Source organism: Panonychus citri, unplaced genomic scaffold (genome assembly GCF_014898815.1).
Source record: "Panonychus citri isolate SS breed McGregor unplaced genomic scaffold, ASM1489881v1 Contig00135, whole genome shotgun sequence".
NCBI lineage: Eukaryota > Metazoa > Arthropoda > Arachnida > Trombidiformes > Tetranychidae > Panonychus > Panonychus citri.
This window is the reverse complement of record NW_026515540.1, coordinates 178412-201166: the sequence shown is the minus strand read 5'-3', so window position 1 is coordinate 201166 and position 22755 is coordinate 178412. Positions and strand designations below refer to the sequence as shown.

General features: G+C 31.2%; 1 protein-coding gene across 1 annotated transcript in view; it reads right to left on the bottom strand.

The window, feature by feature from the left end:
- LOC128391761 (hemicentin-2-like) overlaps positions 1 to 22755 on the bottom strand; it is a 75783-nt gene that overhangs the window by 4486 nt on the left and 48542 nt on the right. Inside the window, exons 5-10 of the mRNA XM_053351707.1 lie at positions 22150 to 22440; positions 21741 to 22049; positions 20780 to 21055; positions 17958 to 18431; positions 16837 to 17109; positions 5769 to 6116 (exon numbers count right to left, since the gene is read on the bottom strand). Of these exons, the coding sequence (XP_053207682.1) occupies positions 5769 to 6116; positions 16837 to 17109; positions 17958 to 18431; positions 20780 to 21055; positions 21741 to 22049; positions 22150 to 22440 (1971 nt within the window). The remainder of the gene's footprint in view (positions 1 to 5768; positions 6117 to 16836; positions 17110 to 17957; positions 18432 to 20779; positions 21056 to 21740; positions 22050 to 22149; positions 22441 to 22755) is intronic.

Below are 22755 nucleotides of genomic sequence, written 5' to 3'. Positions count from 1 at the left end.
TCAAGTTGATTTTTGGGATTAACACTAAGGATTAAACTAATATAAGTAATCATATTTGGGTTAATTGTCACAATCAACTTAATCACTAGCTCCTTAAATCATCATTGTAAGAGGAATTTTTATTTTCTTTCAATGTCATTGATAATAATATTTAACTTTCACCATGATTACTATTAATTCAGTTTATTGGAGATGAAAAATTCACAACAATTTAGTCAACAATTTGTTTTTAATCATCGACAATCATCAACTTGTCAAATGGTTTGAAAGAATCATTTATCATTGTGTTGATTAAATTCCAATGAATATTCATAATGGATAAATCATGTTAATCTGTATTAGAACCAATTTAATCTCATGTGAGATTAAATTCAAATTCAAATTGATTATTGATTTTTAATCACAATTTAGTCAACTCAAAGGTAAAGTTGTTTGAATGATCAACTGATTAATGATCAATGTGACAACTAATTGTTGATAATGACAAAGAAAAGGTAATTTTCGTTCAACTATTACCTTAATGATGATAATTAGGTTGAGATCAATCTCATTATCAATGCTATTCTTATATGGATCAGAATTTTTAAATTCAAAGATTTGGGTTCCATGGGATCATGATGATTATGATTCTGCTGAATTGACTGAATTAATTTTTAACTAAATTGCTTCCAATCAGTTTTAAAGCTTTAGTTTCCCATTCAATCATATGCAGAGTCATCAACCTTTTTCTTGTTGGTCGGAGCATCGAAGGAGCAAAAAGTTCGTAGTCACTAATATTTATCTTTTTCGAAAATCTTTCTGTCAGAATTTTCCGAATCCCATGAAGATTAGTGAACTTTTCCCTTTCTACCTTGAACTGAGAGAATCGGAGTTGCAATCTCTTGAATTGTCATCATTATCATCTTGAGGAGGAAAGAGGAGAGATAATCTTTCTCGAGGAAATTTATACCTTCAAAGTTTTTAATTTTTGTTCAAAAAAGTTCTAAGAAGAATGAAAAGAATGAAGTCTGTGGTAGATAGAAAAAATTGAGAGAAAACTGGAGAGTGAGGGCGAGATTTATGATGAATTTCTGATGATATTGTTGACTATCATGTTGGTGGGCCTCAAGACAAAATTTCTAATAATGAGGATGAAGTTGAGGTTGTAAGATGACCAATTGAACATATGATTTTTCCCTTTAAGATTTGGTGGGAATCAACAGCTGAGATCAGGATAAAAAAACCATTTGATGACAGTTGAAATTAAAGATACGAAAGTTAATCAGATGAAAAGTTCCAAATCGTTGAGACGATTTTCATCAAAAAAGTAACTCTCTTCTTTTTTTTGTCACCATCATCTTCTAGCTTTATCTTTTTTCAATCATCATCAATATCAGATTAAGATGTTAAGATTAAAGTGCAATGATGATAAAAATGATTCTTCAATGATCATCATAAAGTAAAACCAATATTATCTTTGAGAAGATAATCAATTGTATTTATGGTTATCGAAGATGAAAAGTTCAAACTTTTGGTGGAAAAAAAACTTTTTGTTCCCTTTCTCTTAGTCTTTCTCAGAACCATTTCCAGATTTTTCAGATTTACTTTATCTGAAAATTTCCAATACCAATGCTCTTATTGATGTTATATTAATAATACTTCGAGAGTATCACTTGAAATGATGTTAAGTTGTTGGTGGGGAATAAAAAAGCTTCAATATTTCAGGTAGAAATTGAAGGAAAAAAATGGAATCCAGCATATGTTATATAAGAAAATGTGAAAATTTTCAATGACATTTGAATTGTTGATTGACCTTAATTTTCATCCTGATTCTTGGTGAACTGTTGACATTAGGCTGTAAGTACATCATGAAATAAGGTGTGTTGTTGATAATGGAAATCCAATCAATCATAAATTTGACTCCATTAAGTTATTATAATGGTTAATCAAAAGGTCACTTTCAGTTGATAGGATTTTTTTTTCTAAGCAATTGTTTCATCATAACTTTCATGATGATCAGAATAATTATAATCCTCAAGTGTACCTGGATAAAAAGATGACCATGATAGTGAGAGATGATCTGTCAATCAACCTTCAAGTTTTCACACTCAAACTATTTTTTTCCAGGTAAAACGATGATGGAAAGATAATGATTCTGAGGGAAAAGTCAAAGGTTAATATCAAGATTCATTATCCCAAGAGTATTTTGTGAAGACTCAACATGAAATTATCTCAAGCCATGAGATAACCTTTTTGGTTCAGAGTTTTATATAGTCAAGAATAAGATATTAGCAGATAAAGAGAAATGATAAGATTCGGTTAATAAAGTTTATATCAGAACTGTCCATCATGATGAACTATCATACAAATTTCTAAATCTATTTGAAGAAAACAATTTATCAGGAAAAAAATCAGAGCGAAATCAGATCAACTCATAGATTGGAAGTTGAATGAATTTTCATTCACTAAGATATTCTGAAAACTTTATCCATATCTTTCGTTCATGAACTTTCGTCCTGAACTCAAATCTTTTTATCATTCGATTCATCAGAGTTTTTGCCTATTTTCTCTTAGATTTTTTTCTGTTGTTCTCGGTGATGAGACCTCAGGAGAATCAGGTAAGTTCAGGTTCAATGATTCAAGTTAACTAGATTGTGAAGATGAGCAAGAGAAAAAAAATTCCACCTCATATTATATTGACTTATGGAAGGTAAAAAAAAAGGATTCCTAACCTTAGGAGGAATAGATTCCATGACAAACTAACTTATGATTATGGTGAGATAACCATGATGATGGAGTAGTGTGGGGCTTGGAAAAGGAACAATGAATGAGAAGATAAAAATGATTTCATGTTAATGTTTCAAGTCCTTCCCACTCTCAACTTTTCCTCTTTCATGTGTGTGTTTTATGTCATCTGATTACGGAACTTTCATTCTCTTTCTGTATGAAATTCTGTCATAGTGAAAATGAATGATGATCGACTTTTCTAATTCATCATAGTATTATCATAGAAATTTTTCGTTCTTTTTCTTTAAAAAAAAATGATCAACAGCAAACAGATTTAAACTATCACTAGATCTTTGGGTGAGCATAAAAGTTCAGAAAAAGTTCATATCTATTTATCATGAGTTTCTGAGTTTGATGTAAAACAAACGAAAGGTTGACAACAGTTAATGATGCTGATTCTCAGTTGATTCATTCATTTCCATACCATGAAAATAACAGTTTATCATTAAAAATTGAATTTCAAAGTTAATTGGTAAAGGATTTGTTTTAATACAAGAAAATTAACTGCAAATCTTTGTTCTAGACTTTTTTATCGAGTTTTTTTTTTCTATCGACAAGAAAATTCAATAGAACTTCACATATCAATCCTTATAAAAGAATAAGTGTTAAAAGTGATATCATGGTGATGATGATATCGAAAGTGTTGAAATAGAACTTGAAATAAGTGATAAAAATTGTTCGAAAACAGGAAATATTAAGCTGGAAATTGGTTATTGGTGTTGATATATCAACGAAATGGCTAAAGTGAGAGATGAAAAAAAAAGTTTTCGAACTTTTTTCCTCCCTTCAACCTATCAAGCACCTTCACCACTGGTCAATCTGAATGAAATGAACTCAATGGACGATCTTAAGTTAAACTGGAAACTTTCAATATCAATTTCGATTCAATCAAAATCTTTAAGAAAAAAAATTTCTAATGATCTTAATAAATTTATCGCAATCAAGTTACGATTTATAAAAATAAAAAAATTTATATAACACATCAGCTCAGTGACCAATGGTCATTATGGTGACATTTTCCAATTAAAGAGATTCTTTAGAGCTGATCAAACATGGAATGATGACCAATAAATTATTTCCACTGCTAATCCATAAGATTAACAATTCTGATCATATAACTTATCAAAGGCGTTCAATTGAATCTGAAATCATGTTGATTGTATGGGAAGAGAAAAAAAAGTTCTAAAGTTTTTAAAATAACATTAAAACCTAGAACTCAGGAACTGAGCAAACTGATTATCACCATGATGATTTGTCATATTATCATTTATAATATATGTTAATGATTATCTAATGGTTTTTATTCATTGAGAATTCATGTTTTTCTTTTAATACCTTGTATCCAAAAACTGGATCAACTGAACAACTTTTTCCATCTTTAATATGAAAATAATGATTCAAACCATCACAACCATCATGATAATGGGATGACTAAAACACCATGAGGATGACAGATGATGATCGTCATCAGAATACAGAGAATGATATTATTCATGTTTATGCAAAAATCTCTGTGGCTGTTACGATCAATTCAAAATCAAATTCATTTGGTGATTAGAAAGAAAAAATGAATTCAGTCAATTCAGAACTTTCTATCTTGTTGTAACTTTTGTCTTAACTTTTTCTTTCTTGTTGGAATATTTAACCATAATCATTTATCGAATTATATTTTCTGCTCTTGCAAAGACTTCTAATAAGATCAGTTCTGAAATTCATGATAAACAGTGAAAAAGGAAAACAATCTAATCTTGGAGAAAAAGTAGATGCAAAGTGTTTTTTAAATACACCAAAGATACTGGGAGTAGTAAAAGAAAAGGTAATATCATGGAGACGGAATCAACTTTTTCTACAGATCAATTTTTCGCACTCTCAATTTCCATCCACTCCTTCTACCTTTCTCATGTAAATTCTGTTTATCTTGACTTTTTTACCATGATAATATTTGGAACCTTCATCATATTCTTGTTAGTTTCCTCTCTCTTTCTCTGCATTTTAACTCCTTTTTTTATGAAAACAAATACTCCATTAATATTGTGGAGGGTTTTTTCCACCGGAGGAAAAAGGAAAAGTTTTTCAGGGAGATAAATGCAGAGAATGAGGAAAGAAAAAAGAAATGATGAAAAAAGGAAACAAATGAAACTCTTATTCCCAAGATGATTGCATTTGCAAAGAGACTCAGTGGAAGAGGAGAATGATGATCATGAGAAGAGAGAGAGAGAGAGAGAGAGAGAGAGAGAGAGAGAGAGAGAGAAAGGGATAGAGTGAGCAGAGAATGAGAATAATATTACTGGAAAAAGAATATATGAAAAACTCTGAAGATAAGAACGACGAAACAAAGAGAAAGATGGATGTAAAAAATACTCTGAGTAGCTTATGAAGAAGTGAGAATCTCAAGCAAAAAAGTTCTATTAATACATGGATAGAAGCAGATTTTAAAGAATTTGGGTACAATATTCAGGATATATTTGGAATTTTCATGGAACAAATGAATTCAGAAAACAGATTTTCAAGTCTTTGTAAATTTTAGACAAATTTTGTGCAATAATTGTTCTGGATCGCATAAGTGTGAAAGTCAATTCACTTGCATGGGTCATTTGAAGTTTTCTATTGAATAAAGTAAAACTCACGATGAACAAAACCAGCAGACTGATACAATTCATTGCCAAAATAACACTAAAAAACTTCAATTTACTTGAAGATTGATGATCCATATCAATTTTTACCACCACTTAATCAGAATTTGGACCAAGCAAAAGATTTTCATGTATTTCCATAGATTGATCTTCTAATGTTTTCTCAAGAAAAAAATTCACTGACCATTTGATTGTTCGTCATGAAGTTTTCATAGATAAAAAAAACCTGCACTTTTTAACTCTTATGAATTTCATTCACACATATTAAAGATCACTACGTACTTTTAAGGGATTTTGAATTCGATTTGCAATTGATTAGAGTTTTTTAACGATAATATACTGAAAGAGATATAAACTTTGTCCACTTACCATTTACATGAACTATTTTTAGTTTACATGGAGTTGAGGGACCGATAATATTTGTTGCTATACAAGAATAAGCTTCCAGATCATTTTCCTCTAGAACAAGGACTGAACTCTGTTTGTCCTCAATTGATGAGATCGCTAATCGTTTAGACGAAACTGGCGATGAACCAGAATTAGTTAATAAGGAAGGTGAAGGTAAAGGTGATAATGATGATGATAAAGTGTCACCAACAGTCCGATTGTATCGATACCATGTAAAGTTAAGGACAGGAGGGTTTGATGAGGCTTCACATGAGAGTAGCCAACGATTTCCACCAAGTGATTCTTTATGTACACTACATTCAGGGCGATCTGAAATTCATTGAAAAACAAAAATTGACAAATTAGATGAAATAAATAAACTGATAAGGGAATTGAAGATTTAGAAAATAAAAAAGTCCCAATATCGTCTGCACCATCACCATAATGCTATAAACTTGAGAAGCAAACCTTTTTAATTGAACCTTAAACCATATCCCCTGGTAGTTAATTCATTTACAGTTTAGTAATCATTGGCAATCTTGTTATCACTCATCATGATCAACTACTTAATTATTATTACAACATCTTCTTATCATCTTAACCATGAAGATGAATGGGTTTAATTTAATTATCATGCAAATGAGCCTCAAACTACACTGTTAGGTTAATATGGAGTAAGAATCTTTTATCGAGTTTACTTTGTTTAACCTTAATAACAACATAAGAATTGTAATCAACCCACAGAATTAGGAAGACATATCTGTAGACTTTCTTATCTTTCTCTCTCTCTCTCTGTCTACTTATCATCAACATCTTCAATTTCATGATCATCATAAATATACAGGGCGTATCAACCAACCATTTCCACTTTTGAGAGCGGATTGCTCGAAAACTATCCGTCCAATTTTCGATCCTATGACGCCAATTGGTAGACAAAATGTGTAAGTTTTGTTTGGTGTTATTAAGAATATGACCACAAAATTCAAATTCGAACGATGGCCTTTCAAAGTCGGAAAAGTGGTACATTTGGATGCAAAGAATTTCGCGGTAAATTTTTTCATGCCAATCAAAAGCCCAACTTTTATTGCGTAGATTGTGCTAATTTGTTTTTTGATCTGACTTATCGTTCAGGAGTAATTATCATTCAAAGGTGCGAACTTGATCCATTGGCTTCCATGCGAAAAATTTTGACCTTTCCGATCATCATGAAATCAGGCCCTGGTAAATTACCGATGCTGAAAATGCTAATAAGCCTAAAAAATTAGATCTCAAAGCTCTTAAACGGGCTCAGAATAGCGGCAACTTGTCCGTTGAAAGTAGCAAATAGGCCGTGATGTACCACTTTTCCGACTTTGAAAGGCCATCGTTCGAATTTGAATTTTGTGGTCATATTCTTAATAACACCAAACAAAACTTACACATTTTGTCTACCAATTGGCGTCATAGGATCGAAAATTGGACGGATAGTTTTCGAGCAATCCGCTCTCAAAAGTGGCAATGGTTGGTTGTTACGCCCTGTATACTCAAATTTTCAAAAAACCTCTGTGATTAACTGTGATTATTTGAGAAATCTCAATGAAAAACAATTCAAATATTTAGAGTCAAATGTTTATACAAAATGTCGATTCTTCCCATTTATAAGGAGTAAATACTTATGATGGTTGAGAGCGAGAGATAAAACTTCGCTTATGACTCATCTAGAAGAAGAAGAAAAGATATTGGACTCTGATCTTTATAATCCAAGTCCTGATTTAACGATTTTGTAAATATTTTTCTGTTTATACCAATGAAAGTTGAGTGAAAAGTAAAGCTGATTGTTGCATTACTTTTATGTATGTTCAAACATATACAGTTTTTAACCAATATGGCTATTTTATTGAAGATCTTGGAGTAGTATGAAAACCGTAGCTTCTGGCTCAAAAGCGGAAATGGGGGTGCGGTTCATAGAATGTTCTAGAACGTTCCAAAAAGTTCAATGAACTGTCTGAAATGACGTCAATAGTGACCTTGAAACCATCATTCGATGTCAGAGTCACTGAACTGTCTAGAATGACGTCAGCAATAACCTTGCAAAAATGATCCAATGCAAAATGATGCAATAACAATAGCTATAAAAAGCACTAGTCTTTGTTAGTATACCATTAGTATCAAAATGTGGACAGATCAAGTTGTATTTGATTACTGTGCGAGTGGCAACAAAGCCAATCTAATAATTGATATTGTAAAAAATGAAATTTCAAATTTTTCAAATTTTCAAATTTCACAGTGAAGATAAGTGAATGGGCGCATAGCAAAGGAGATGGATATGATGAAATTATTGGACCAAATTGGACTATTGAAATCTCTTTTGATACATTTAAACGTTTAAAAGCTCTTGTTGACCAAATTTAACAATTTAACTAATTGTTTCAACTCTCATTCATCTTTTTACTCATTGTAATCTTAATTACTGAGTAAACTAAAGTAATCTTAATTACTAATCATCTTTAAATATCAACAAATATTAATCTGGATTCAGATCTAAACAAAACTTGGGATTACCAAGAAATTTCAACAATTGATATTTCTCCATCTTCATCTAAACTTTCATATATTTCTCATTTGTTTAAAACAATCAATATGGCTGATACCCTGAAAAATTATCTCTCATCAGAAACAACCAAAAGAGAAGCAGCAACAAAGCTTGGTTTTACCTTTTCTCCTGATTATTCATTGTTTAAGTTAATTACTATTAGTACGAGTCATCTAAGGTAACCTTCATATTTAATCTTCGTCTTGGTTTGGTGGAAAGGTAATTAAGTACGTGTTGTAGTGATCTGGTTATCGCTAACATTGGAACAATTAATTAGTACTCGAAAGGTGAAGGTAATTTGGAACGGTAATTGATATTTGGCTGTGGAAAATTTGGTTAATTAAATAGTATCGATCGGTCCCCAAAATCTTTTAATTAATAAAATCAATTCTCAAGGTCAAAAGTACAGACGCTTAATTCCTGTTACTCATACAATTTTAATTGTCCTCTGATTCTCATTGAGAGATCTAAATTAAACCTTGAATGATTCATCTCTAAATTAGCCACAACAATTCAACTTATTAATCAACTTATTTGGTGGTCTAATTAATTACGAGTCTTAACTCATTCATCATCTTTACATTTTCAATTACAATTAATCATCTTTAATTTCATATTCAATTAATCTGGAGAAATCAAATAACTTCTCATCTTTGGATAAAACTTGGGATTACCAAGAACTTTCAACAATTGTTACTTCTCCAACTTCATCAAAGTTATCGTATCTATCGAAATTGTTCAAAATGGCACAAACAGTTAAATCGTATCTTGCCAATGAACAAATTAAAAGAGAAACTGCAAAGAAACTTGGATATTCATTTCGTCCTGATTATTATATTGGATTCGTTTCAAGAATCGTCAATGATGCTCTTAGAACCAATGCCATTTACTACAAAGATGTTGGTGTAAATGAAGAATGGAATATAGAGACCATCATATTTAATCCAAATTGGTTAAATACTCCTGATCAATTTCTTCGGCTTCGTGTGTTTAAGATAACGGAAGCAAATATTTTAACTTTACATCTTAATCAGGCTCTCGATCGCCTCGATCTATCAATCGATCAATTGAATGAATATGGATTCTCAATTGAACAAACAGAAAGATACAATTTAATGGTAACAAATTCGGAACCAAATGAAGATGATTTTCCTTCAGGTCCACATTCATCATTTTTTAACCAAGAATTGTCCCAAAAGAAACAACAAAAACAAAATCTTGATTTCCCTCAACAACAAGCTTATAGCCCTACCACTTACCAAAGGATACGAGCTGAAAGCATCAATTTACCTTCTCCAGTGTTACCTAAGCCAATCGATATAATTCAAAAGAAATTGGAAGCACTGAAACAATACTCAGATATCCTGACCCATGATATTATTGATCGTTATACAGAGGATTCCAAGGAAACGTTTACCTCTTATTTAGAAAGATTTTCAAATGCAATTGAGATTTGCCCAATTCCTGATAGTTATGCAACTAAATTACTTGCAACAAGAGTTCCACCAAAGATATTTACAGTAATTAAAACAATTAAACGCAAATATGGAGATGATATTTCATTGTCTGGATTAATCCAATTACTCCGCGAAAGTTATGTTGGTGCTGCTGATATACTAGAGGCCACGAACAAGTTAATGTTTACCAAGTATTCTAATGGTGATGATCCTCATGAATATGTTAAAAAACTCTCAGATGCTGCAAAAATCAGATGTAATGATATTGATAATGAAGCTATTACGCTACTAATATTTCATACACTTCCTGATAATCTCAAATTCAAATATGCAAATGATATGAAAATCAAATCAACGGAAGCGTTAATTGGAGCGTTAATTACTCATGAGAGTAGAATTAAACACGACCTTTCAAAGAAAGTTCCAGGTCGACAATTTAATAATCAAAGAAGTAATCAGAGAGGAAATCGATTCAACTCTTCAAGTGATCAACAATCAAGTGATCAACAAAACAATCAACAAAACAATCAACAAAGTGGTCAACAAATTAATCAACAACAAAACAATCAACAAATTAATCAACAAAATAATCAAGAAAACGATCAACGCGATCATCTAATTACAAAGGTCGAAATTATAATAGTAATTACAACAATCAAAATAATGGAAATTTTCCTGGAAAAACTGATTATGTTTACCGAAACAACAATCAGCAAAATCAACAAACTAATCAACAACCGCAACAAGTTCAACCACTTCAACAAGGCCAACAAACTCATTGTTTTATATGTTATCGTAACGATCATCTCGCTGAAAATTGTCCATCGAGACAAAATGCTTCAAGTGGAAACACTCAAACTAATCATTTTAAATCAAGTTCACCTAACACTGGCCATTTTCCGATAATTAAGATTCCGATTGAAGATTGTGATAAGTCAATCGATGCTTTATTTGATACAGGAGCTGGAACGACAGCTATTAAGGCTTCAGTTGCCGAAGCGCTTGGTTTTAAGATTTATCGATTTCATCGAACCTTCCAAGGACTTTCGAATAGTCCAGTTACTTCAAAGGGTGTTACCCATGCGATTTTCAAAGTTGATCAACCGTATAAACAAGAACCAATTCACATGTATGTTTTTGATGAATTGAGTTATGATCTTATTTTAGGTCACAATTTTTCTTCTTGGTGTAATGCTGGTGCTGCATCAATAACACCAACCATGTGGTCTATGTTTAGACAAATTGATGGAACCTTTTATCCAATTAGTGTTACTATGAGAGTTCCAAGTGTTGTGAGTTTTGATTATGTGTTCAACAATTTGTATCATCAAATCTATGGGCCGGAACAGTTGAGCTTAAGCTGCTGTTCCACCAAAGATTCATCATCATCATCATCATCAAATCAACGTCAAAAGAGACAACGATCAAAATCAAAAGTTAACGATAATAGTGCTACAAATCCTGAGTTTTCCTGTAGTCAATTAAAAGCCATTGAGCATTGGTCATTTAAAGCTACAGATGAAGAAAAAGTTCAACAAGTTATTAAGAAAACGAAAATTGATTCACGAGCAAATGAATTTCCTTCAACAATTAACAATTTAATTACAACTTTAAATAATGGAATCGATCAATCGTTACTTCCTGAAGAAAAACAAAGATTGAATAACATCATCGATCATCATGAAATCAGGCCCTGGTAAATTACCGATGCTGAAAATGCTAATAAGCCTAAAAAATTAGATCTCAAAGCTCTTAAACGGGCTCAGAATAGCGGCAACTTGTCCGTTGAAAGTAGCAAATAGGCCGTGATGTACCACTTTTCCGACTTTGAAAGGCCATCGTTCGAATTTGAATTTTGTGGTCATATTCTTAATAACACCAAACAAAACTTACACATTTTGTCTACCAATTGGCGTCATAGGATCGAAAATTGGACGGATAGTTTTCGAGCAATCCGCTCTCAAAAGTGGCAATGGTTGGTTGTTACGCCCTGTATACTCAAATTTTCAAAAAACCTCTGTGATTAACTGTGATTATTTGAGAAATCTCAATGAAAAACAATTCAAATATTTAGAGTCAAATGTTTATACAAAATGTCGATTCTTCCCATTTATAAGGAGTAAATACTTATGATGGTTGAGAGCGAGAGATAAAACTTCGCTTATGACTCATCTAGAAGAAGAAGAAAAGATATTGGACTCTGATCTTTATAATCCAAGTCCTGATTTAACGATTTTGTAAATATTTTTCTGTTTATACCAATGAAAGTTGAGTGAAAAGTAAAGCTGATTGTTGCATTACTTTTATGTATGTTCAAACATATACAGTTTTTAACCAATATGGCTATTTTATTGAAGATCTTGGAGTAGTATGAAAACCGTAGCTTCTGGCTCAAAAGCGGAAATGGGGGTGCGGTTCATAGAATGTTCTAGAACGTTCCAAAAAGTTCAATGAACTGTCTGAAATGACGTCAATAGTGACCTTGAAACCATCATTCGATGTCAGAGTCACTGAACTGTCTAGAATGACGTCAGCAATAACCTTGCAAAAATGATCCAATGCAAAATGATGCAATAACAATAGCTATAAAAAGCACTAGTCTTTGTTAGTATACCATTAGTATCAAAATGTGGACAGATCAAGTTGTATTTGATTACTGTGCGAGTGGCAACAAAGCCAATCTAATAATTGATATTGTAAAAAATGAAATTTCAAATTTTTCAAATTTTCAAATTTCACAGTGAAGATAAGTGAATGGGCGCATAGCAAAGGAGATGGATATGATGAAATTATTGGACCAAATTGGACTATTGAAATCTCTTTTGATACATTTAAACGTTTAAAAGCTCTTGTTGACCAAATTGATCTTTACAATCTCCCGAATAAATTGGTATTTGGTCACGTTAAAGCGGATATGAAACTGATGAAGCTATTAAAGAGCAAAGAGTTCTCAGATAAATATGAATCTTTCTTGATCACATATGATCTAATATAAGAATAAAAATGATTAAAAACTATAAATACTTGTCACAAATTATTTAATCGCTCAATTATAAATCATGAGTGATCTAGTCTACGCGTTGCTGCTTTTCCTCGCTCTAACCATTCTTATAATCTTTAGGTATTATTTCATCATCTCCTTTGTTCAAAATGAAATTAGCTAATCTCGTGTCCATGTCGTGGGACTATGGTCAAAAAATTCCATCCTGATCTCATTCTTTGGGATGAGGGACGTTGAGAGTTTTGAAAAACCATTCCTGAGAGAGAATGAAAGAAACACAAAGAGAGAAACACGAAGAGAGAGAAACACACACAGAGAGAAAAAGAAAGAAAGAAAGAAAGGCAGAAGAAACCCATATAAAGAGAGAGAGAAAGAGAGAGAGAGAGAGATAAAAGACTTATCGATCGCAAATAAAAAAAGGAATGGTAATTTGTCAATCAACATTTTACAATTCAATTAATAAAATTCAAGCAATTAATTAAATTGAAAAAAATAACTACATATATGGTTAATTCACTTAATTTTATACCAAATATATACAAATTAGATTTGAAATGAAAAACTTAAACAAATTTTATGTGGTAAGGAAAAAAAAGTTAAATAACGTTGCTAAGCAACAGCACATTATAGCGGGTTTTTTGATTTTTACATAAAAAAATCGATTTTTTAATCAAAAAATTTTCATGAAAGTTTTTTCCCCCATTTCCGCTTCTGGGTGAGCCAGAAGCGGAGGTTTATATACTACTTCTTGGCATCCAAAGGTCATAGCAAGTTCATATTTGACCGAAGACTTTATCACAAATAGCAGCGCCGTGCATCCTATGTATAATCGGCTATATTCTAGAACATCACCGTGCGCTCATTTCACTGTTTGAAATCTGCACGCTCAACAACTTTTAATTGCTGAGAAAGTCGCAAAAACATCGATAAAAATAGCTGAATTGCCCTGTATTATATCTTTTGTTTCGGATACTAAAAAAAATTGTGAAGCAGCCAAGAATGTTCCTGCTGATTAAATTTGATTGGTTTTTGTAGTCCATGATAATCGATGTAAACTGGAAATTGTTCCAATGGTATATCCAATCCAAACGTGAAACTGTTGCTTTAATTTTAGACAAAAATTTCATTATTTCTTCATATTCCCCATTATGGGCTGCAACATTGAAATCAGGGTGAAATTGTGAGCTCAGTTTGTGAAAACCACACGCAAAAGACACAGAAAGTTGTGAAAAACGTCCGAAATAATTGATAAAAAACTTATCTTTTGTGAGCTAATGTAAACTTTTTATATTGAAAAGTTGGAGAGCGGTGAAAGTTTACATAAACATTTTCATATATTGTTTTGAATATTATGTAGGTTCTTGAATTGAATAGTAAAAATTTAAACAAAAAGTTCGCAGAAATAGGTAAAAACGTTGAAAATAGTGATGCAAATGAACGTGAATATGATGTTTAAAGTGCAATAACAAAGATGAAATGATAAAAACTTGTGCACAAAATGTATAATACCAGTCAATATTTTTCGTTACAACAATTATATTTAATTGTGGTACTAATACTTGACCAAATTGATCAATTTTATAATTTATTTAACTACGATAGCAATCATCTGGGAAAAATTTGTAAATTTAGAATAGCAAGTTGGTTAAATTAGTCCGATTGATTAAAAACCCAAATAAACAGTTCAAAATTTTCGTTGGTCCTAGTTTTCATTGATAGAGATTTTTAGATTTTATTGTTGACAAATATATTGTCTAGATCACAACGATCAATTTGAGAGATTATTGAAATCGGATGAGAAATAAAAGTTATATCAGATCGAATTTAACATGGGGTCTGGAAATGACGAGTTTGGCCTGTTAATCTTAGACTATTCAGTGCCATGAAAACTTGACAACTCGTAGTTCAACTAATTGTTTATAAGAAATTGAGACTAGAATGATGATTGTGCGTCTATTACTTTTCGTTTTATTCATTTTCAATAGGAAGCTCAACTAATATTTAATTTCCAATGTAAATTCCCTATTATATGAACAATTTTTTGATTATTGTCTGTTTTAGACCTGAAAAAACAAAAATAGACGCACAATCATCATTCTAGTCTCAATTTCTTATAAACAATTAGTTGAACTACGAGTTGTCAAGTTTTCATGGCACTGACCCTAATAGTCTAAGATTAACAGGCCAAAACTCGTCATTTTCCATAGACCCCCATGTTAAATTCGATCTGATATAACTTTTTTATTTCTCATCCGATTTCAATAAAAAATCTCTCAAATTGATCGTTGTGATCTAGACAATATAATTTGTCAACAATAAAATCTAAAAAATATCTCTATCAATGAAAACAGGACCAACGAAAATTTTGAACCGTTTATTTGGGTTTTTAATCAATCGGCACTAATTTAACCAACTTAGCTTCTAAATTTTACAAATTTTTCCAGATGATTGCTATCGTAGTTAAGAATAAATTATAAAAATTTGATCCAATTTGGTCAATATTAGTACCAAATTAAATATAATTGTTGTAACGAAAATATTGACTCAGTGTAGAATAAAAATGACCAAAAATTATTTTGAATGGCAAAAAACGTTTTAATTTGATAAACTTATGAAAAAGCATATTAAGCTTATATTTGCACTTGTGCTTATTAATGAAAAATAAGCGATTAGCTTTAAAACTCCTCTTTAGGTCCATGTACAAAATCGGAATTAGAACTGATGAGCTAGTTCTTAAAATTAGTTTGACAACACAATTTTCAAAACTTTAAAATGGTCAACTGCCATTTGTGAGTAGGGTTGTTCTTAGTGACTAAAAAGAGATGTTAAATTTTATGATGACCACAATTTCACAAGTCAGTAACCGAGGTCAGTTATCTGTTGGTTTACGATTAATCATAAATTCAAGTCACGATTGTGATTTCTGATTTTTCAAACTTGATTCAATGTCCAATTTTATGTTTCTCTTATTGTTTAAAATATATTTATATCCTTCCATAACACTGAATAGTCAACGATTGTCCTTCTATGGTCAGCTGATTAACACTCTCAATTCCTCATCATCAATATCTTCACCATTGAGTTTCTTATATGAGGAAAGAAAACAACAACAAATAACAAGAAAAAAAACAACAATAACAGTTCACAATCATGATAATAAACAAAGAGCAATAAAAAAGCAAGATGATTATCATCATGATCAGAATCAGCAAAACAATTGAGATAATATCAGTTTACAACAAGAAAATTGTTGAAATCAAAATCATTGATTCCCACTGAACTTTCTCATCTTCCTTACCATGATCATCATTTTCCCTTTCTCTCTCTCGTCTCTTCTATGATTTTAAGTGTTTCCATTTCGTTTTTATTGGAAATGATGATCAGGTTACAATTGAATGGACCAAACTTCATGAGATGAATGAAAAACAAAGCAAGAAAATTTTAAAAATCTTACAATAATTTCAACTCAGAGACCAACAACAACAAAAATCATCATGAAGATAAAGAAATGAAGGTCAAGAATAAAGGAGAGAAAATCTCAAATTCCCTGAAAAAAGTCGAGATATTCAATTGAATCATCAATACCAAGTATCTACAGACAATAGGCAGTAATAAACAAGACATTAATTTTACATATCATCATGGTGGAAATATGAATGATGATTACATGATGCCCAGATGATTAAGTAAACTGTCATATCATTATTTGAAGTAAACATAACTTCCGTCTCCTTGCTTAGCAGAAAATCAAATCATCGCCATGATAATATTAATACTAACAATAATACTCAGGAATCAATTTCAAATATATAAATAACTGTAACTCAATCCATAAAGCAAAACAATAACCAAGATAAATGTTTATGATTGTGATTAAATTGCTTCGTAAGTGTTCACAATATTATATTGACAACATTTAAGTTAATCATCATCATTATGATATAACATTCAAAATCTAATATCAAACAATTAGATGATATTTATTAGCAATCATATTGATTGAAATTAAACTTTACTCACATAAAACATTGAGGATAAAATGAGCTCGACCTGATCCATGTTTATTTGTAACAATACAAGTGTAATTATCTCGTAAATCCTTGCTCATTTTTGGTGTCTCATTGAAATAAAGGTTTGGTCCTCTTGAGATTAATTGACCAGTGGATCCCTTAATCCAATGATAATGTCCATTTGGATTGGAGGATGAACTACATACAACCAAATTATCTGCAAGTTGATCACCTTCAAGCAACTCTAATTGACTTATTGATATTTTTACCTTTTCCGGAGCATCTAATTAGCCCCAACAAGCAAATAAACAAAGAGAAAACAATTAATACTTGATTGTTATTAAAGAAGAAGAAAAAAAATTAAATAGTAATTAGGCAAGTGGACACACACAAATGACCAAATGACCAATCGAGATGTTTTCATTTACTTAAAACTTTTGATAGCCAACTTTTAATTGTTACTATTAATATAATTCAATCATATTGTACTAATTGAATAATCGTTGATCAATGTAATTAGATGAATCTCTCAATCTAATTGTTTACAATTTAAGTAGTGTGTAGGTAAAGAGTTTGATTCTCTGTTTCTCTCATGAACTGTAATTGCAATTAGTTCAAAGGGAATCAATTTGAAGCGAGAAAAAAAATGATTCATTTAATTGACTGATTGTGTCAATTAACTTAAATTGTAGTGATAATTAAGCAAGTAAAACAAAAACAATTAACGAAATGAGAAGAGGAAAAAAAACTAACAGTTGATTGTAAATAATCATTTACAACATTCAAGTGTTGAGATGAAAGTTTTTTTTTTGCTCCACCATGAAGTTTGGTGAGTAGGAACTTTTTTTTACTTGTTCTTAATGAAAACTCATTGATAATTAACAAAAAGTAAATTAAGTTAAATTGCTGAGATTCACACTTACAGTTTAATGATTAACTTTCAGTCAATTTATATTCATCTTTTAATCCTGTTAAAGGCAAAGAGTGAAAACTTTTTTTCTGTCCTCAGATTTGAATCATTAATCTTGTGTGTATGTGAAGGTAACTTTGACAATCTATTGTCTTCCCACTGAGTGAGTGTTAATGTGTCACCTTACAGGGTAGGTGGGAGAGGGAGGGAGAGACACTTACATTCATTACGGTAAATTGTGTTACTTGAAGCCGGTAATCCTAATCCATTTTTTTGACTTCTACAAGAGATTATATCGTTATCCTGAAGCCATGAATTATTTTTAATATAAAGATAACTCAATGAGGATGCTAATTGATTAGATGATGCATCCTCTTTAACAGATGATAAACTAATACGGTAAAAAGATGAGGATGAAGGTTGAGTATTATCATCATAACCATTGGCTATTGAACCATCAAAGGCATCAATAGATAATGATGATGAAGATGAGGATAAGGATGAAGAGGAAGAGGTGGTTGAGATGGACGTTGATGATGATGATGATGAAGGTGAGGCGATCCCTAGACTTTCATTGTTGATGAACCATTCGATTGGACATAATGGTTCACATTCAATTTGACATGATAATGTAACTGATTGATTTCTTAATATTCCTATTGTTGATGGAAGACCTTTAATCAATCGTGGTGCACCTAATGAGAGCAAAAAAGAAAATGTAACAGAAATTAATCATTAGTTAATCTGATTACTTAAGGATCATAATCATTTTCTAAATCATGAGTGATTATCATGATGAAAGAATCAAATTTTTCTTTTTTTTTCATTTCCATCCACCCAACATATTGATTCATTTTCTCCCTGTAATCATGGTCCAAATGGAAATCATTATTATCTCAATTCTTGACTGGTTATCGATAAAAACAAGTTAGAACAAGTTGATTCCATTTCAATATAAAGACTTGAATTATTATGAAAAATTTTCTATTGAAATTTTTGATTCTCCAAGTAACAAATTCAGTCTAAAACAATAACCTTTTCTGCCAAATCAATATTTCCAATGAAAAGTTCATCATTTCTCTCATGATACCCTAAGGTTATCTGAATAACTTACCATCTTGTTTCATTGGAAAAACTTTTGAACATATGATAACCTTTAGATGGAATTGAAAAGTTCAAGTTGGAAACATGAATAACATAATTCAAGTTGACGATTAACTTTCATCGTTTAAAAACTTTATTCAAGAATTGAACGAGAAAAAAATCAGTTAGATTGTTATAAACGTTATTCAAGTTAATTTAAAGTCTCTACATGAGCCCAGGGAGTAATAACAATAAAAAAATAATATTCCGAGTTAAGAATTGCTCAGAATCAATGAAAGTTATTGATAACTTAATGTATCCATAAATTGTTAACAATTAAGATGTAACAATAATAATAGTAGACCAATGAATCAAATTTAATTGCTGATTACTTTGTAATCAATCATAAATTCCAGAACTCTGATCATACTCAGGTAACTTTATTAGGGATAATAGTTTACCATGTACAACGAAAGGTTAACCTTCAATATAAACAGAAAATTTCACTCCCATGATGAGATAAAATTTTATATGAAATATTACTCAAAACTGAATCAGAAAAACATGATAAATGCTGAGGAAAAAAATCTAAATATCATTGGAAATCAATCTCTGTCTTTTTATTAATCCGCTATTAGTTTTCCATCTAAAAGATAAGCAAGAAAAAAGTTCTTTTATCTCCTTTTTTAAGAAAACAATTTCCACCTTCAAACATGATAAATGTTCAGTTTCACTATCTCATGGAATCACCATGCTTATAATGAAGGTGAAAAATATATCACCTCCAATGAAGCTTATGAAAAAACACCATGAGGGTTAATCTATTTATTACTGTTGTCCATCTGTTAGGTTTCTCTTTCTTATCTGACCAATGTCCATCACCATGATAGCTGAGCTGAAAACGAAAAGTTCCAAGTTTGGAAATCTCTCTCTCTCTCTCTCTCTCTCTCTCTCTCTCTACATGATCTGTTTCTGCTCTTATAAGTGTCATGATATTTAGAATTCACTTGTTTCATTCCTCTCTTTCTCTTTCACTCTTTTTTTAACTGAAAATTCATTGAACAATTGAATCATGAAAGAAGATGAAAACAATAACAGCAAAGCAAAATAAACATTGACCAATAAGAAAAAAGAAAACAACAACATGATATTAAGTTCAATAGATTACAAAGTTTCTTGTAGACTATTATTCAGAATTCAACTGAATTTCTTTCAGTTTCCCATCCCTCTGACTGTCTACTTCCTTGAAGATAAATGGTATTTTCTATTGTGAAGATTCAGTTGCTCTCGATAAACTGTCTTCTTTCCTTCTCCATCATCATCTTTCGAACCTGCAAGACACGCATCTTCCTCTCCATCTCAATCTTCAAACTCCTCCATCATCTTCTATCTTTAAAACCAGAATTCTCTCTCTCTCTTACTCCTCCTTTGATCATCTTTCCACTCTTTCATATTCATCTCTCATTCTTTTCTATTATTTCTTCTTAAGAATCCCAAGGAAAGGAAAGATTGGTCATGATTTATGAGCGAACTGGAAACATCAGATGAAGATGCAGAAAAGGAAGAAGATGTGGGTGAAAAAAGATCTTCCTCTCTCTCTCTCTACAATGTTCCTTGTCAAATCCAGATAGATTTCATGTTACTTGTTCATCGTATTACTGGACTCATGTTTTTTTCACAGAACTTTTTCTATCTCTAAATTCTCACATCTTTCTTTCCGGTTGCCAGAAATAAATGTGAGCGAAAACATGAAGATTTATTCTTATTCTCGTATTAAACTTTCATCCTTATCATCATTATCCTAACAGCTTTCTTATTATTCACACTCTCAAGTGATAATCAAAGATAATATGGTGAAAGTACCGTGATTATACCATGAACATTCCTACTTCATGGCTCAAAATTCAATGAATGACTCTAAGATGACCCAGAGTGTTGGTTAGAAGAAAAAATTATTTACCTTTTACTTTAACTATTCGATGTGAAAAAGGTCCTTCACCAAGCTTGTTAACAGCAGCACATGAATAATTACCCTGATTAGATACTGATAATGAATCAATCTCGAAACTTGATCCAGTTACACCTTGCATAAGTGTCCCTTGGTGTAGCCAAACGAATGAGTGAGCCAATGGATTACCAGAATCACCCAACAATGAGCACACCAATGTGACCGGTGTCCCTCTGGATGGCGATTCGCCATCAAAGTGAACACTAAGATTAGCTTGACTTGGCTTATCTGTTAAAGAAAAACCAAAGAGAAAAAAATTTCATATAAATTATCATGTAAACAAAGTAAAGTTATCATGTATTCAGTTCATTAATCATGATAACATGCTAAATACAATCATTATCATCAGATAAACAAATATGAATTTGGAACAATGTTTAAAAAAAATATCATATTGAACATGAAAAGAGTTTAAAAAAACAAATACCATGAAAATAGTAAAGTTAAACATGTTACATGATAAAAACTGAATAAAATGAATTCCATCCCAATGAACTTTTACCATGCACATTTATTGAAACAAACGATCTTAAAATGATCAAATGTTAAGCAAAGAAGAAAACAGAAAAAAAAGTTCAACTTCTAAATTCAGATTGAATAATAATGATACACCAATAATATTATATCTACGATTCCTATTGAATAAACAATCATTATCGTTGAAATATCATGAAACCGGAAAAGTAAAGCAACATTAACATGATCATTAGGGTTACATTGATTTTCCGTTTTTCTGGTTGATTCATATTTTTTCCCTGAGCTTATTATTGTATCTCTGTTATAATACATGTAACAAATTAATAGTATCATGAAGATGATGATTGATTTAATCATAATACTTGAAGCTATTATAAAGATAATTGAATGGACATTTCTATTCAATTGGAGATAAATTTTTGAATATTGGACTTACATTGTACAATAAGTGGCTTGACTATTGAGATTGGACTTGAATAACGGGCTCCATTTAACCCTAGGCATGAATAGTTGCCCGAATGGGCTGAGGTGATATTATGAAGGGTGTAGGAAGATGCACTTGAAAATGGATCACCTGAAGGTGAGGGTGGATAATGTGTTGTATCAAAATGATTGCCATTGAAATACCATTGGACGTGGGTAAGGGTGGGAGGATTGCCCTCCAACACAAGACACCGGAGCAGGAGCGATTTCCCTGTTTCAATTACTACGGACGGATGAAGGTCAATGGTCACTTTAGGTGGATCTATTTACAGAAAATGTCACAAAGGTTACAAATGAATAGTCTCTTTTTTTTATTCCACCAATTTGAATGATGAAAGAGTGAGAGAGAAAAAAAAACTTACACCAAACATCAATATAAGCGGTATTAGTTGAATTTCCAACACCGAATGAGTTTTTCAATGAACATGAATAGAAACCAGTATGATTTCGAGTTGCATTTCGTATAATTAACGAAGTATCTTCGATCAAAATTAAACTTTTACCATGATTTTTATTCAAAATATTTCCATCCTTGTACCAAATTATATCCGATACATTGGGAGGATTAGCATCAAAAGAACAGCTCAATTTAATGGTTCCAGTCTCATTGACAGGAATCTGTCCACCAGGATCAATGGTCACTGCAGGAGGAACTGTAATAGGATGAGGAAGAAAAAAAAAGTTCCAATATTATATAATCAGAGCAAAAAGGTAAATATAATCACGCGAGCTCCAAATGAATCAGAAAGTTCTGATCAAATGAATTCTATTCATTATTATTACCCAATTATTATTATTATTATGGAATATCAATCAACATTCTTGAACAGATTATCATCCGATAAATTCTCATGAAAAAAAAGGTTGAGATCAATTTCTCCCTCCTTTTAATATCATAGCCTTTTTCTCATAACTAATTCCACCCCAATCCCTGAATATATTCAATATTAGATTACGAGAACTTTTTT